General features: G+C 40.2%; 1 protein-coding gene across 2 annotated transcripts in view; it reads left to right on the forward strand.

Moving 5' to 3' along the window:
- Positions 1 to 1455: 1455 nt before the first annotated feature.
- The window catches only part of ZNF106 (zinc finger protein 106), a 39892-nt gene continuing 22984 nt past the window's right edge, over positions 1456 to 18363 (forward strand). For both annotated transcript variants that reach the window (XM_069857989.1, XM_069857990.1), the window contains exons 1-4: positions 1456 to 1531; positions 10620 to 10705; positions 12028 to 12089; positions 16954 to 17151. In XM_069857989.1, coding sequence (XP_069714090.1) covers positions 10652 to 10705; positions 12028 to 12089; positions 16954 to 17151 — 314 coding nt within the window. In that variant the 5' untranslated portion in view covers positions 1456 to 1531; positions 10620 to 10651. The remainder of the gene's footprint in view (positions 1532 to 10619; positions 10706 to 12027; positions 12090 to 16953; positions 17152 to 18363) is intronic.

Below are 18363 nucleotides of genomic sequence, written 5' to 3' on the forward strand. Positions count from 1 at the left end.
GTCACTTCAAAATTTCTGAGCGTTCAGCACAAGTACTGCAGGAAAGCTGCTACCATCAAATGCTGGCTCTTGTTAGAGTCTTCTCTGGAAGTGCTTTCACTGCAAGCTGCAAAGCACGACTAACACTACATTTTAGTATAAGGTACTGAATTGTCAATTAACTGCGCCTATTAAGGCGCTTTAGGAAAATTGAATAACTACACCAGTGTCCCTTCCCAAGCTGTGTTCCTTCTCAGGTGTAGATAATGTCTTCCCTGTTCAGGCCATTGATGGGATCCTGTATGATAGAATCATAGAATAGATGATTCTAGATGAGCCTGCCCAAGGCTCCGTCCAACCTGGCCTTGAACGCCTCCAGGGATGGGGCAGCCACAGCTTCCCTGAGCAGCCTGTGCCAGTGCCTCACCGCGGAATCACTAGGTGTGGGCATAAAGATTCCAGTATGGCGTGTATGCTGGGGCAAACGGCTGATGCCTTGGTATATCTGCAATATTAGCAGCAAGCAGGGAGCAAATCACCGATGTTCTCATGCTTGATAGCTTGTTGCAACCTTGGAATCTTTATTAAGACACATGGGTTAATAGGAAAGGAATGCACTAGGTGGAAAACATGAAGATAAGGGGTACATCTGCGGGAAACAGGGGGGGTTGCACTCTGTCGCTGTACTGCGGGATTCTCATGGGTGGAAATTCACTGGGAAAACTGTTACTGGATACAGAGGCACTATATAAGGTTTGCAATCGAGGAGGTCCGTGCCTTAATTGCTACAAATAGGTTGGAAAAGACCTCCAGGATCATCGAGTCCAAGCATTCCTATAAAACACTGAAGCATGTCCCTCAGCACCTCATCCACCTGTCTTTTAAATACCTCCAGGGATGGGGACTCAACCACCTCCTTTGGCAGCCCAATGACCCTTTCTGTGAAAATTTTTTTCCTGATGTCCAGCGTGAATCTCCCCTGGTGGAGCTTGGGGCCATTCCCTCTTGTCCTGTCCCCCGTCACTTGGGAGAAGGGGCCAGCTCCCTTCTCTCTACAACCTCCTTTCAGGCACTTGTAGAGAGCAATTAAGGTCTCCCCTCAGCCTCCTCTTCTCCAGGCTAAACCCAATTCCCTCAACGACTCTCATAGTGAAGAAATTCCTCCTTATGTCTAGTCTAAATCTGCCCCTCTCTAGTTTATACCCACTGCCCCTAGTCCTGTCACTACAACCCTTTGTAAACAGTCCCTCCCCAGCTTTCTTAGAGCCCTGCGCCCCCTCCCCCCGGACTACATTTCCCGTCAGGCTCCGGGGGACGGGAGAGGGGAAGGAGGAGGCGGAGCTGTCGCACCTCCCGGCGTGCAGCGCGGCCGCTTTCCCGCACGCTGATTGGCTGTGGTGGGCGGTGGCCCCGCCTCGCCGTGCGCCGCGGGCCCTTGCGGCGGCCGCCCCCGCGCTGCTGCTGGTGCTTTGAGGGCGGCGGGCCCCGCGGCGGGCGGGCCGGCTCGGTCCCGGCGGGGGGATGGGTTCCCGGGCCGCTGCCCTGGCGAGGGGTGCGATGGGGGAGCGATGGGGGAGCGATGGGGGAGCGGAGGGCCGGGGGGGAGCTCTCTGGTGGTGGGCGGCTGCTTTGGCTGAGGGGGCGGCCTAGAGGGGCTGTAGAGGGGGGGGTCTTGCCGGTGATTTGCTTCGCGTCCTTTATTGCTGTAGCGAGCCCCGAACTTTGTTATCCGCTTAAATACGAGATTTAATAGGGAAGCTTACAGACGCGTGGCTACAGTGCACTCTATGCATGCCTGCCAGAAGCGTTTCCAATGTGGAAGCGTGGCTTTGGCTACAGAGTTGCTCACGTTATCTTTTGATAACGCTAAAACACGTGTCCTGGTGAAACCGCGTATGAGTGTTTGGTAACCTAAAAAGAGTGGGTCTGGTAGTGTGAAACAAATCTTAATAGTACAGTGAAACATGAGGTGTTTAAGCATTCACCATTGCAAGCATGGTAGTTCACAGGCAAACTTAAATCAAGTTTAGAACTCTTCAGGAGTGCTTATGCACATGGACTTCAAGAACTTTAGGAACATTGGACAGAAGGAGCATTGATGATGAACGTTTATACTTCAGTATACTTTATTGATAGTGATTTGGTAACAGTGGTCTCATGCAAATAAGAAATTTTCCTTTTCACCTACCATTCTACCTCTTCTGAAGTGCAGCTTTAAAGAGATTTGTAGAACAGAAGAATTCTGAGGAGTGACCTGAGAAAGAAGAGGATTGAGGTTTGATGGACGTTGTTTTCAGTGTGAGTTCCTGGGGATGCATTTCCTACGTCTCTGATGGTTATTTGTGTTCTTTTATTGTTTGCCACTTCTTTACTCAAGCTTCAATTGCTCTACTAAACTAATTGACTGTTTTGCTGAACTGATAGATCTTAGTCTAAAAAACAACTAAATATTCAAAGAAATCTGTTAACAGTTTTGCAGAACTTAGTCACCATTAGGACTGCAGTATTTGAGATGAATATAACAGATTCTATGGGCCAATGCAATGTGGTTTTGCAACTTCTTACCTTGAAATATATTCTTCTAGTCTGAAGTCTTGTCTCTTCAAGGTAACTGTATTATCTTTTTTTTGTAGTCCTTACTTGACTTTCGTTTAAGTAGCAGTGACAGGCAACTGCATTTGCATCGCTGCATATGTTCACCTATTGGCTGATGCTATTTTTTTTGGTACGTAGAGTTTGTTAATTAGGTGCTGTGTTCTAGTGTTTTCAGTTTGGAACAAATAACTGCTTTTAGCCAAACTACATTAGTCTGTTATCTGAGTCACTGTGACCAAACTTCTGCTAACTTCTAGCCCGTATGTCCAATAATGTTACCTGTTTGAAGAGATGTCAGCTAAATGCCTCCTAATTTATGCAAGGCTCTTAATATCCATTACAAGGAATAACAGCCACTATCCTATAAATACGTATCCAAATTGTGTACAGGAGTGCTAAGACTTGTGAATGTCATCTAGGAGAAATTAAGGTATTTTTCCACTTTTATATTGTAAAGGCAAAATGCATAACATGCCTGGAATAAAATTTAAATCGATAACATTCCTTTTAACTTCTCTTAATCGTCTTTTGTGATCTCTGCCACCAGATGGTGTAATAAGATTGGAGATGTTATCTGACTGAAGTATATTATAGGAAAATAAGAGGATACTATGCATTACAAATAATGTTTTTGTTTTTATAAAGAACTTTTTTGTGTGTTTGTAGTATAAAGGATTTTTCTTATCTACTCCTAGACTATTTTACATTTTAATCCCAAGTTGATGGGAGCCCCTAATATTCAGCCCGGGGACAAACTGCCTGTCTTACTGAGGTGTAAGAAGTCACACTCACTCCTGTATTTCTGTTGTCTGGTCGTTTTATGACTGGTGCCTTAATGTCTGGCATTCTTAACTTGAATTTACTTGGCACCAAAGTTCCATACACTGATGTGTGACCTGACTGCCTTGCTTTGAGTGCATTAAATCACGCTCCAAGTGTTCTTAATACTCGTGTAGTGACTGTATAAGTAGAAGAAGCCTGATGACTAACTGAATGCTCTCCTACATTCTGTCTCTCTTGGATCTATGTATGTCCCTCTTAAGGGACCTGTGTTGTTTTGCCAAGGCCAAGTATCTGCTTCTGTGGAACTACAGTAGATGGGTTGTATGCAGTAGTCTATTTTCATTTGGTTACGGAGTCCTTGTTTTTAACTTGCAATTGGTAAAAGAGACATAGTGTGCAAACCTGTGAAGGGTATTATGAGCTTAAATACCCTAGGAAGGGAAAAAATAGATAGCCTAATAATAAATAAGCATAAAATTAAGTGGTGGGTGTTTCTATCATTCTTCTGTCTATTTGTTGAAAACCTTTTATACGGTCACAAAGTTATTAGAATAAGCTGACAGGAATTCTTTTGAAAGTCAGAACTGTCTAAATCGGGTAGGTTATTTGTCCCACGTATTGTGGAACACTGCTACTTCTTAGTAAGTCTCGTCTCAGGTGTTAGCAGTTGTGCTCGAGACTGTATTCTCCAGAGTGTGCAGATAGGGGGTCTTAGTTGTAGCACTATGTCCTGTTTTGGATGCTTCCTTAAGAGTGTTAAGGGCAATTTGGAAAGAGGAACAGGATTTTGAATAGTCTCTGGAAATGTGGTGTTTGAGGAAAACATCTGAACAAAAAGACTTTGTATATGTCTAAAAATGAACTGGGAGTAGAGGGAAAATCAGAAGGTTTCCAGATGTGTGGATTTTAGATGTCTTAAATGACAGCATCTAGCAACGATGCTGTGCAGCTCTCCATTCCAATTAGGACAGTGTATATCCCCGAGTCTTCTGGTGAGTAAAAAGCTATCACAAGAAAGACAATTATAAGGTATTTACTTTTACTAGGGAGGAATTATCATCTCAGTTTACAGCAAGGAAAACTTAGCTTGAATATTAGGAAGTTATTAGCATTGCTTGTATATAGGGAATTAGAAGATGCAGTTCAGTTGTGACTTAAGGAGTATATATTCTTCTGGTCTGTACCCCATTCTTACATTTCAAGTAGAAGTAGATATCGGGGAAAACTCTTGTGTGCATGCCAGGTGTTCCTGTGCCTACAGTGGCCTGTTTGTTTAAGGTATTTCTCCAAAGTCCCCTTAGCTCCAGTATACATACCTTCATTGTAAAAAGCCAACTGTAGTCACGGGATAGCATGCAAACAGTTTCTGCTAGATGTCTTCTAGGCTACTTTGTGGAGTCAACTTTACTGCTTTTAACAGGGACTTGGATCTGTCAAATACCTCTTCCCCTGGCTCAGTGTCAAGATAGTTGAGCTCTTGGCAGCCCAGTTATAACGTTTGCTGTACAGTGTTGCTCTGTCAGTGGGGAGGGGTCTAGAATACCCTCAGTCTGTCATGAGGATGAAGTACATCTTGGAAAGCAGGGAGGCATTTACCTTAAAAATCTTGCTTCTGGTACAAGTATTTTAGATACTAGGCTGTGATACAGTTATCTCCTTTGCCACATGAAAGAAACCCCCTGTGACGGAAGTTTTTTACAGTGTGTGAAAGCAATCATTATTGCTTTGTAGCATTTGTTTATCACAGCTGTGAGTTGGATACAGCTTTCCAAAAGCTTATGCAGAGTTCTCTGGGTTTTCCTGCGGAAAAAACCAGGTTCCTTGGCAGATTAGCAAAATAAGTTATGCTGGTAATCAAACTGCATAAGGTCTAGCCTAGCAGTGGTTGTTTAAGTGCTTTCCATGGCCTACATACACTTCCATTCCTAGTTCTTCTGAGCAAGAGTCTTACCCAGCGTCGCAATGAACTTGTGTCCACCACTTCCTCCCATCAACCGACTAAAGAATTAATGAATGCTCTTTGTGGTGATTTGCTGCTTTCCTCTCTGCTGTCCTTTCCTTTCGCTTGTCTGTGGCAACTGTATTTCTGTTTTACAGCTTAATTAGGATGTATGCAGTCAGTTGCTGCAGGAGAGAAGTCACTAAAGGAAAGGGAATGACATCCCTATGAGGAGCTGGGGACTGTGATGCTGTAGAGCATTCTGCAGTGGGGAACTTCTAGACTCCCGTTATTGTCAAGTGTGGAGTTTCCACTGCTGACTGTAGGCGCATGTAGTGTTTAGGCAGGCCTTTAGACAGGCCAGCACTGCTGATCTCTTTGAGCTCTCCTGAGGATTTCTAGGCAGCTGCAATGCTGGTCTGCCTGCCCGCCCCAATTCATGGCACTTGTGGCTTTATATAGTCAGTGTTCAGCCACTGATCTGCAACAGTTCAACTTTGATGTGCATTTTTAATGTATGTTATGCGGTATGGTTGAGTAACTGTGGACAAATGGATGTTCCATCAGGAAGTAGTCTAATGACTTATTTTCTTTGTGGGCTGTTTTTACTAGTGAGAAGTGTTCTCCAACATCTCTGTAGCAGACTTGCTGAAGTTAATTAAAACTGTTTCTGAGCTCTAGGCAGGTGCAGGCGATGGGCAAGTTACATTTACATCATAGTTGTAAAATGCATCTCTTCACTTTAAATGAACATTAAAAAAATCACCCACTGAACAGTAACATTTCCTCAAAATAGAAGGTTGTCGTGACATCTCATTTGTTTTGAAGACTTTACGTTTTGCTGTTGACATGTCTTTCTCTTTAATACGGTGGTGGGGTCTTTTTGGCAAAACCTTGTCTTTGCTTGCAGTTTGCTCATTTTTTTGGTGTAGCTCATTTTCCCATTAATGTCCTGTAAGAACTAATTTCCTATGCTTTGCAGCAAGTTGTGTTTTCAAAAGCACAAACAGTTAAATCTGATAGAAACTTGAAGGGTTTTCCGTGTTTAAAGTGTGAGATTATTTTATGTTAAGAATTCAAATATGCCTGCATTTATGTAGAGAAAGCTCTGTTTCTGAAGTTTCTCAGCATGGAAGTTTTGTAATTAAGCAGTCTGGTGTATGATGAGAGGAAATGCCATTACTGACTACATGGCTCAGAAGCTGTCTGGTTCTTGCTGCTATTACATAGTGAATAAGGGAATGCCTTGAATTTATGTTTTTCAGAGTACTTCATGAAAGTTCTCTTACAGTGAAATTGAAGTACTTCATTAAAGTGAGCCTTGGGTTTCATAGCAGGACTTTGAGAAAGTTAAGGATCAAGGGAGGTGGTTTATCTCTATGTTGATAGTAACTCAAAAGGCGATCTGGAAATAGAATGAGTGTCTGTCTTCTCCTGGCCCCTGCAGCATCTACTCAATCTCTGTGCTTCTGAGCCCTTGATTCTAAGGGCTTCTCTCTGTGGAGGTGAAAGTTTCACTTTTCATAGTGACATCCAATAGCATTTGAATTCCATCAGTATTTTTAGTACTCTGTCATAAGGAATGCCTAGTTGATTGGACAGTTAGCCTAAAACTCTTCCTGTAATTGTGTATAGCTGCTATATGTTTTAATTAGCCAAATCAGGTGTAATATTAGCTTTACTTATGAAAGCTCTTTAATGTACTGCTGGTGTCAGACAGTCAGCATGCTTTACTGGCCTGCTTTTCCTCATTTAAGTCCCACGCTGCCATTTCACCCATGTGCAGAATGAATTCTGTAAATACTTGAGTAATCTTGAACAAGATCCTGAACACATGTAGGGAATTATTCTGCTAAACTACAAAGTAGCGTTAGTGAAGAATGCAGGGGGAGTAGAGAATATTTTAATGCAAAAGGAAATATCTGAAATTGGTGCAAGGATGAGCACCCTTGCTTTTCAGGAGTAACTTGACAGTAATCATACTAAAACAGCTCTCCTGTACTGGGGAGGCAGCTAAGCTTTTGTCACTTCTGTATAATCATAAATAGTTCTCTTACATCTGTTGTGTGGCAGCTACACAGACCTGTGAATAAACAGTATGTTGGTCATGTGCTTCTGTTTTCACCTAATAACCTACTGGTAAACTGTGAGGATGAAATATTTAATTTTCTATCTCTATTCGTATTAGCTTAAATTTTCCTGAGCTGTTGTTTCAGTTTAAACACGTTATACTTTTTATATGTGGTTTCAAATTATTGCAAAATACTCAGTTCTCTAACTTCTCTGTTCTAACCTTCCATGAAGACAGATGCTTGACAGGCAGGTTGCTGATACATGGATTTATATGCATGTGCTATATGACCTAGGCCAGCGTGAAATTCTGAATGATCTTGTAACTTTTGGGGGTGATTTGTTCAAAATAAATAGCTGTACATGAGGTGCCCATATGATAAAGCTAGAGAATGCATGTTTAAATACTATCAGGTATTTTGGTGAGATTCAGAATGGCACCCTAGGTGTGCTGGATGGGGAACATAAAAAGATGATTGGATCTCCTATTGTGTTTTAAATGTGTTTGTTTTGGTATGGTGTGGATTTTTTTTCTTGTTAGGGAAGAAACTGCTTTCTCTGTTGTCTAAAAGGGCTGTTGCAACTCTCATGTACTGGTGCATACATTAATTGTAGATAGATATGCAAATCTGGAGGAAAAGAGTTATTTGTCTAAGAACCGCATTTAGGAAATAGAGTAGGTGTGGTTTTACTTGCTTTTTTTTTTTCCATTTATTTACAGTTGGACGGTACCACTGAATGTCAGAGCTGCTTAATGCCAGGTGGCTAAATCTGGATCTGATAAGAATCCAGTTCTTGCCCTTTGCTCACAGCTTCTAATCGGTATCAGATTCAGAGAATCTGGTGCCCCGATGCATGAGTGGGATGGTAAATAATTAGAATTAACTTTCTAGGGTAAACTGAAGAGATGAGCTGTTGAAGAAGGCCCTTGTAGATTAAGTTTGATGGTATTAGCTGAGCTATTGTTGAAGTTGACTAATGTAGGATAGCAAAGCTTGGAAGGATTTGCCTTTTTGCGTGGATGTATGCAGATGCCTAGTAGCAAAAAGATTTATATCTTTCCACTTTAGGGTGAGGAACTGCCTCTACCAAGTCAATAAAATATTACTATAATGCGTGATCATTCTGCCTTTTGATGTCTTTTAGGGGAAAGAAAAAGGCAGAGACTATACCCTGCTGCTTATGCAGATGTCTGTCTTTGTATTATGACCTAGACTGTTATGTTCCTCTAATGTAATTGTTCTCCTTATGAATTAAACAATATGGTAAAATACAAACAGCGTTTAATTTGATCTGTTGCCTTCATTTGCATAGGCAAGTTTTAAGTAGATCAGTGTTGGAATATTTAATGTTCTGGTGCAAAGTATTGAATAGTCATCTACCTTTCAGAATAATTAATCAAAATCAGTAGCTTTTATTAATGATTCAAATAGATAAGGTGCCCAGGTATTGTATTAGAGAATGTATCTTAAAATGCTGTCTAAATTGAGTATTTCAGTACATGCATATGTTTGGTTCTTAGGGAGGTTAATGAGGAAAATACTGAATTTTAATTAATTTAGACTTTATTTTATGGTGAATAAATGGACTAATAAACCTCAAAGACTGACAGTCTTTGTCATGAAAGACATAACGAAGACATTTCCCTCGCCTGCTGCGCGAGGGAAAGGCTGTGGATGTGGTCTTCTTTGACTTCAGTAAAGCCTTTGAAACTGTTTCTCACAGCATACTGCTTAGGAAACTGTCGGCTTCTGGCCTGGACAGGCGCGCACTCTCCTGGGTGGAAAACCGGTTGGATGGCCGAGCCCAGAGAGTGGTAGTAAATGTAGTTAACTCCAGCTGGAGGCCAGTTACAAGAGGGCTTCCCCAGGGCTCAGTGCTGGGTCCAGCCCTGTTCAACATCTTTATCAACGACCTGGATGAAGGCATTGAATGTACCCTTAGCAAGTTTGCAGATGACACTAAGCTAAGAGAAAATGTCGATCTGCTGGAGGGTAGGGAGGCTCTGCAAAGGGATCTGAACAGGCTGGACTGCTGGGCAGAGTCAAATGGCATGAGGTTTAACAAGGACAAATGCCGGGACCTGCGCTTGGGGCACAAGAAACCCTATGCAGTGCAACAGACTAGGGGAAGAGTGGCTGGAAAGCTGCCTGGAGGAGAAGGACCTGGGGGTGTTGGTTGACAGCGACTGAACATGAACCAGCAGTGTGCCCAGGTGGCCAAGAAGGCCAATGGCATCTTGGCTTGTGTGACCAGCCAGTCCAGGGAGGTTATCCTCCCTCTGTACTTGGCACTGGTGAGACCGCTCCTTGAATGCTGTGTTCAGTTCTGGGCCCCTCACCACAAGAAGGATGTTGAGGCTCTGGAGCGAGTCCAGAGAAAAGCAACAAAGCTGGTGAAGGGGCTGGAGAACAAGTCTTATGAGGAGTGGCTGAGGGAACTGGGGTTGTTTAGCCTGGAGAAGAGGAGGCTGAGGGGAGACCTCATTGCTCTCTACAACTACCTGAAAGGAGGTTGTAGAGAGGAGAGAGCTGGCCTCTTCTCCCAAGTGACATGGGACGGGACAAGAGGGAATGGCCTCAAGCTCTGCCAGGGGAGGTTCAGGCTGGACATCAGAAAAAAAATTATTATGGAAAGGGTCATTGGGCACTGGCAGAGGCTGCCCAGGGAGGTGGTTGAGTCACCTTCCCTGGAGGTATTTAAAAGATGGGTGGATGAGGTGCTGAGGGGCATAGTTTAGTGATTGACAGGAATGGTTGGACTGATGATCCTGGAGGTCTTTTCCCACCTAGTGATTCTGTGAATGGACTTTATTTTATTTTCCTAGGGCCTTATTAATCTCTTACTTGAGCTGGCTTGTGTACCAGAACAAAGATCTGAGTTTACCCTGCTTGGTTTCCCCAAATACTTATCTCCATTTCAGCATCCTAGTTGAAGAATGTTTCATTAATCTGTTTTGAGTAGCTGAGAACATTCTATCTGTTTGCAAGTAGAATGAGTGCCATGTCTTGGAGGACAAGGAACAAAATGAAAGAAAGGCAAGGCTACTTTTTATAACTGCTTTAGGTGACTACTGAAAAATACTTCTGTTTTGAGGAATATTGATTATGACAAGAGCTAAGTATTCTCTTAAAGAAGCTGAGCGCGGTTGTTTGCCTTAATAGTAACTTATATTTTAGCAAGGAAAGTAAAGACATTAATGGAAAAAAATAATCCTGAATACTGCTTCTTAATAAAATATTTTTATTTGCAGGTATGGGATAAGATCTATCTAGAGTAATAAGCATGGTTCAAGAACGAAAATGCATATTATGTCACATTGTGTACAACTCAAAGAAGGTAAATAATTAAGGCTTTACCTCTATTGGTAGATATTAGTACAAAGATACTAATATTAAATGTGTGTAAGAAATGCTTTCCTTTCTAAAATTGTGTGAAGTACGAGGACTTTTCCCTCTAACAGGGATATTATTGATCTACGTCAGTCAATATATATACATGTGCTTTAGCTTGTCTTTCTTGAAGTGAGCTATGTGGTATGCTTGATCCTGAGGGTTAAAAATATTGAGGGTTTTGAGGTTTTTATGTTGTATAGAGATAATAAAGTGAGAAGTGCTCATAATCGTTTGGCTATGAATTGTGATATTTGGAGTACTGTAATACACAAAATTTTTTATTCCTTTTGGGAGTTCTGTGTTTCTGTGTGTAAGGAGAGTGTGGAATCTGGTAGCACAGGATGCTTTTTCAGTAACGTGTCAGTTTGGTATCTATCTCCTGTGTACTGCATGTCATGCAAAGCCTGCACTGAAACTGCATTTCTTACTGGACTTCTGTATATTGCTTAGCCACATGGCATGTGGATATCTTGCAAGTACCTATTTATTAATTCACACAACTCTTAAAGGTTGAAGGTATTGCTTTCCCTTTTCAGATGGGATTTCAAGGGCTGGAGAGGATACTGATTAGTAGCTGTTCTTTGGAGATTTATAAACACTTTGGCTCGAACACCAAGAGAAACTTAGATCTTCTGAATTGCTTCCTTTTGCTGAATTATGAACAATCTTTCTTTTCCAGCAGTTCAATTTCATTAGCAATCAATTATGCTACTGCTAGGTAGCTTGGATCAGGGACCAAGACTGCTGTAAACAACAAACTGACATGTATGTACAAACTGACTGTTATTTACAGGTCGGTTTCTGAAGTGCATCTAGCAGAGTAAAATGTGATGATGGAATTACAGCTGTGTCATAGTACAGAAACAGAGACTGCTCAGATTGCATAGGAAACAAGTGTTAAAGTATTATGATTCTGAGGATGATATCATTTAGAGTTAAAAACTATGATCAACAGTAACTTGTCAAAAATCAGTCCAATAAGCCTTGTTACTTGCACCCCGTTTGTTTTTTTTTTTCCTCCCTTCTGTTGAATTCTAATGACTCCTGTGTGTCCTTCCTCAGGAAATGTAACGTTATATGACTTCCTGAGAGTGTGATTGTCTGTGCTTTCATGGTCATAGAAATGGGAATGGTAACTGCTACAGCCCTGCAGGAATAGAATGCATCTTCCTGCAAGGCAGGAGAGTTCTCAAAAGTGAGCTTTTCAAATATGATACATCATTTTGTTTTGTTTTGACCAATTTTACCTTTTTCCCCACGTTGAAGGAGATGGAAGAACACATGAGAAGCATGCTTCACCACAGAGAACTTGAAAACCTGAAGGGAAGGTATGAGAACAATCTTGCGTCCTTCTCTGTGCGGTTTGTATGTCACTCTTCGGAAGAACTCATGTCCTGTTTCCCATAAAAGCTGAATTGGAAAACTTTATTTTTATGCATCACTTAGTTGCATGCCTTGTGATAAAACTGGCAATTAATGTGTTCTCTTAATGTTGAAAACTCAAGAAGCAAGCAGTTATATGGAAAAAAGCTCTCCATTATTTCTTGACTAGAGTGAAATAAAATTAAAAACCATGGTTTTTTAGGTCTTAGCAGTTTTATCTTGGAAGGAATTATGAACACTGTTATTTTCCTTTTTAAAATGTTTTATTAAGACTTTCAGTGTTGTAGAAACAATTGTTGATCTTTTAAACCACTGTGAGAAGACTGGTATCTTGGATGTAAGGTCTGCATCTGCTTGAGTGACTGCCTTGTCCTCTTCTACCGTGGTCCAGGGTCCAGTTGTTTGATTAAGGAGCCTAACCATGGTGGATGGTGTGTTCCTTCTGTTTTCCTTGGCTTTATTTACAGTTTTTGGAAGGAGGAAATAATATGAAAATATGAAATTAGGGTGTGATCAGTGCATTTAGAAGTGCTTTCAGGTGTATGGGTTTTGAGGTAGTCAAAGCGATCAGATAGTCTGTATTTAAGTAGTGCAGACTAATTTTTAATCCTCTTGAAGCACAAACTCTATTTGGAAATGGCACGTCTCTTTTAAACTCCTTTGAGAGGACTAATAAGTGATCCTTTCAACTCTTAGACGTAGTGGAGTACTAATGGCAATGTAGGTATGTTGGGCCAGGTTGAAGTCTAGTAAAAATCTGGTTTTGTTTTATAATGTTTCAAAACTAGAGGGGCTTTGCAATTTATTTCTCTTCAGTAACTTTTTGTATGCAAAGCATGCTTACAGCTGCAGGAAAGTGTCCATGTTTGGAGTACAAGATTGTATTACGTGTGTGCCACAGCTGAAGGCATTTGTTTGAGCCCATTATATAGTATTTTATACTACTATTGTGTATAATTGCTTAGTATAGCTGTAGTTCATCTAAATCAGCAACCTAATATGTTTTTAGCTTAAGGCTTCCAGAAAATCTGTAGCATATGTCTATGCCTGTTTATGTTTGCTGGCATTTCAAATTATCTCTATAAAATATAAAATAACCCTTCTGGCTGGACAATAAGTAAAAACATACTGCTTACTTCAAAGTGCATGTTAACTGTCAGTAAATAACCTCTGTCTGATTTATTTCCATTTTAATAGCAGTATTGGTGTAAATGAAATTAATATTTATTTGTCTGGGTTGGTAAACTGGGAAAAGAACTAATGTCTTCAGAATATCTGTCATCAGCCTGTCTTTAGGCAGGGGAGATGTGGATTATTGAAGTGTTAAAATATATTGGAAAGAGATTTAAATAATCTTTCCCTCTTGAAATTGTTTGCTTTAGTGGGAGTCAGAAAATCTTAAACTTGTCCAGATTAAGAAAGCTGTCATCATGTCACACAGAAAACATACAAAAGCAGCTTCTTGGAAGCTATTTCATTTTCTCAAATAAAAATTGCTTTGTAATAAAGATGGAGGGCATAAAAATGACTAATTCCTCACATTCCCCATCCTCTTTTTTTCCCCTTGCCATCACTCCTATTATGAAAATGTGCCTGGGATCAAGCCCATCATAGAGTATCTACACTGTATGGTGTGAAAAAGTTTTGATCTATTAGTGAACTGCTGAGAAGGTGTTCCTCAGAAACTAGGCCATCCTCAGCACTAGATGCCTATTTGGGGCTTCTGGTCAGCTAGCTTGTTCTGTGTTCTGGATTTTCTTCTGACAGTGGTTTTGAGATCCTCGCCTGATAAGATGATGACATCTTAAAATGTCATATATTTTGGCATCTTATTTCTGGCCTTCTAAGTTAATATTTAAATTTTTTTTTTAGTTTGACTGCTTAAGGTAACAGTAAGTTCTAGAAGTTGTATATTGTGTCCACAGCGGCTTACAAGTGATCTGACAATTCTTGGTTTTCCATTTTGATAAGCCTGAAATTAAGGTAAATTTGTTTAATCAGCATTGCATTTTCTATTAAAGTAACTTCTTTCGTAAGGATGAAGGAAGATGATTTTTTTTTTTCACTGTGAATCAGTACCCTTGTTCTCTTCCCCTGTGTCTGTGTCTGTCTTCCTCCCATTTAAGTTCAGTAGAAGTCTTTTAGGAGTTTTACAGCCTTGTAAAGCAAGGAACACCTTTGCATTCCGAGTAGAAAAAGTGATGCCCAAGCAGAAGCCTCTATTTAACAGAGGAGAATACTGATGAATTGTGTAGTATCTGCATCTCATTACTTTCAAGTTTGACATCCAACTGGAAGTTGCTTTTTAAGCTTCCTGTAGAGAAGAGGTAAAAGACACGTTGATTCACACTTTTCTACTTTTAAAGTACTCTTAAGGGCTAGAATAATTTTTGGAAACATTTTAAGGCTCTGCTCTTGAAGTCTTACTCCATGTGATAAGAGTCAAGTACAAAGCTTTAGTGTTTAGGTATTTTTTAAATTCAAAGTGAAATATTGGTCTTGTACAAAGGACATGGAGTTTGCTATCTGAAGTACACATCCAGTAAATAAAGTTCTTGGATGTTTTCATACTGAGAATACTTCTGTCCTGCTTATTTCAAACTGCTTTTGGCCTTCTTGTTGAGCAACTGAGATTGTGTGGTGGAGAAATGTATAGTTGTGATCAGTGTGTGTCCTGGAGTGTGCCCAGTTCTGGCTGATATTAGTGGGGCAAGGGGAGGAAAGAAGTGGACGAAATAAAACTTCCCTTAACTGTAACTAATCTGAGCTCCTAGTCAATTAATCATTGATTAAAGCAATTATTTATATAGGAGAGTGCTGTTTTTTTTCTTTTTAGGTTCATGTAGATTACAAGCAGGACAGAGAATTCTAGTTGCTGTCCCCTTGAATCTTTTTCTTTCCAGACTGTCAGTTGGTACAAGAACCACAGTTTAGTAACTAGTAGCTCACAAGTTATAAGTGATAGAAACAAGTTCTTTGTCCTTTTGCCAGTTACTAATTTACCAGCTTTGTCCAAAGTAAGGCTTTGTATTTATTTCGTTAGTCTATAAGTGAGGATGATGAAAGTTTTATGAAAGAATTGAGACATGGGTCTTATGAAGCATTTGATTGTTCTCTAAAACCTAATTAGTACCACAGAGGTATGCTTCTTGAGTTGTAAGGACGCTTCAAGTGGCAAATTTATGTGTAAAGAGCACCTTTTCCAGTGAGAAGCTAGCTTTGTATTTGCCATTTGCCTTGTGTGATGACCTAAGTTAAAAATAAGTCTCACTGGCAGCGCGTAGCTGTGCCACTTATGAGTGTGGAGAGGAATCTCCTGATAGCATTAGGAAGATTTGCTGATTGTATTTGGTTATGTTTATTGGGTTAATGGGACAGCCAATATATGTAGTATCTGAGCTTAGAATTATTAATTTCCCTCTCTGGAAAACACAGGCTAAATTTGTAAGCTACTGACTTTGTAAATGAAATTTATTAAAATGTTTAATCTGAAATTAATTTTTATGAATTACTCTGTTTCAAATAAAACTCTCTAGCTATGCCTGAATGACTGTTGGTTAAATGTCTCAACTGTGTTTGTAGGAAAACCACAGATTTCTACAATAAATAAAGCGTAGCTACTGACGCTCTGTTAAGCAGTCCAATAAGGACGTTGATGCGATATTTTGAGTGAAGGTGCATCTTTTGATCTTTTCTCATTTTATTTTTTAACTTTTTTTAAAGAGAAGGGATTCATGTTTGCCTTTTTCCTTTATGAATCTAATTTTTTTGACCTCAATCATGAACTGTGTATAACTGTAGGGTTACAAGACTTAAGTCTCAAGTGCACAATGGGGAAATGCTGATCTGCTTTTATGAATTAAATGGTAAAATTGAAGAAAGCATTGTGAAAGCAGGCAGTGAGTCCTGGCTTGGTCCTGCTGGGTTATTTGTGTTTTTCTCACTTTTTTTAAACTAGTGAACATATTTTCCTGGTTTAGGTTTGTCATTAACAATGTATTCCTTTAACAGTGGAGTATTGAAAGGATTTGCAGAACAAATAAGGTATTTTTAGAAATCTGAACTTCTTTTAAGAAAAAAAAAAGTGGTGAAAAAAATGTAATCTTAATCCAGCATTCACTGAAACATGAGTAAAGCCATTTGCCTGACACAGCTGTCAACTTTCTCCAGCTGAAATAATTTCTGTATTTTTTAAGATAAGTCCTCTAAAGTAGAAAGCAGACCTCATGCACACTTGAACCAAATAAAGTGCAGTGAACTGAAGACACACTCCTGTCACTTGCTGTGCTGTGGAGTCTTTAGATTCCAGGTGGCAGTCTCAGCTGTCCCAGTTTAGGTTATGTTGTGTCAGGATTGGCTGTATCCATGTACTGCCTCCTCCCTTTTCTAAATTTTGCTGGGGGAAGGCCTAAGGCAAGGATTAAATGTAGAAGCTGTCACCAGGCTTCCTCAGTGCAGCTGGCAGGATGGATGGGCTGTAAGCCTTCCATCTGCCTCCTCGCTCACTATGTTTCCTCTGAAAAGATTTTGAGTACAACAATTCAAGAAGAATTCCTCGCCTCAGTTAACGCAGCTTTATTACCAAGTCTTTTACCTCTTGATTGTTGGAAAAAAATCTTTTAAAAACTGACCATCAGAAAACTAGACCTTAAAAGAAAGAGCCAGAGAATCCAAGTAACTTAAATATATACTGAGCAAAACCTAGTTGCCTTGAACACAAGCTCATTCAGAGGAAACAAAAGTAAGACCAGAGATACCTGCCATGCCTGTTGGCAGAGTTGAAAGTCCACCCTCTGCCTCTCTTCCTAGGGACAGCAACCATGAATGCCGGGTGTGCAGGGTGACCCTGGTGGGTTTGTCAGCATATGCCAAGCACATCTCCAGCCAGCTGCACAAAGACAATGTTGATGCCCATGATAGGAAAGAGGAAGAGAAGGAAGAGGCAGAAGAAGAATACCTTGACAAAGAACTCATTCAACTAATCAAGCAAAGGAAGGAACAGAACCGGTAAGTTTCCCTTTCTCCTCTTAGATCACAGAGTTGCTTTTAACACACTTGGATATGCTAGGGCTTAGGTGCTTAAGAAATGTAACCTGCCTCTAGCCGGTGTACTTGTTATGAGAGCAATACAAGATACATTTGTGGGTATTGTAATTACAAAATGTGAATATGGTTCTGCTGAATGTTCTTGTTCTGTTGATCTGCTACTAGTAAGGAAGTAAAACTAGTTGCTGTTGTGGATAAAAGTAGTCCCCAGTGTGTAATCTTGTGTTTTCAGAACCCTAATGTTTTTGGTTTGGTATCTGATACGCATTTAACTAAAAGGCTTAATAAATGCAATGATAGTGCTAATATTGTTTGGGGCAGGGGGTGTCTATAGGAACCTGGCCCTTTAGAAACTGTTGCTGAACTTGCTTTGTTATAAAACGTTAATCTATCTGCTTTTTAGAATTAATTGTATTGTTCCGTGAATGTCACACTGAAATCCTCTAATCCCGAAAGAAATTTCTTGCCTGTTTTATTTTATTGCTTACCGTTGGCTAAATATAATTTGAGTGGGTCACCATGAAATAGAAGGCTGCAGAGAGTAATAAGTATTGCTTTTTATCTTCCATGTGATTCTGCAAATGTGTATTGCTAATATCATATTTTAGTTTGTAATACATTGTTTGAATAGATTCATGGCATAGCAATGGTTTTAGAGGCATATGATTTTTTGAAGGAAACTTTTGCCTACTGTGGCTACAAATTTCAATTAGCATCTTCAGGTGCACAAATCTGTGGAAATTAGTTGGTTTTGACATCATTTTGTCATACCAGGGTGTTCCTGTACTGCATGATGGTCATACTGCCATAAGACCACTTTTTCTGGTTTTGTGGTAAAGTAGTAATGCTGTCAGTACAGTGATGTTCTGAGGCAACTTTAGTTGCCTTAGAAAATCTTAGTCTTAGGAAACCTCTCTGCTGGGTGCCATTGGGGGCGGGCGGGGTTGGGGGGGGAAATGAAAGTGGATGGATTAAGTTACTAATACAGCAAAATCGTTTCCATTAGATCATAATCTAGTTGAGTTGGTTCTAGAATTTACGGTATCATTTAGACATGATTTCTTTGAATTTTTGTCTTAGAGCTCACATTATCTTATGCAGTAGGCAATTTCCCATTGGAAAGTAATTGTTTGTGCTTCTTTTAGCAAAACTGAAATGTTAAAAACTTAGAGT

Source organism: Phaenicophaeus curvirostris, chromosome 5, assembly GCF_032191515.1.
Source record: "Phaenicophaeus curvirostris isolate KB17595 chromosome 5, BPBGC_Pcur_1.0, whole genome shotgun sequence".
NCBI classification, from domain to species: Eukaryota; Metazoa; Chordata; class Aves; order Cuculiformes; family Cuculidae; genus Phaenicophaeus; species Phaenicophaeus curvirostris.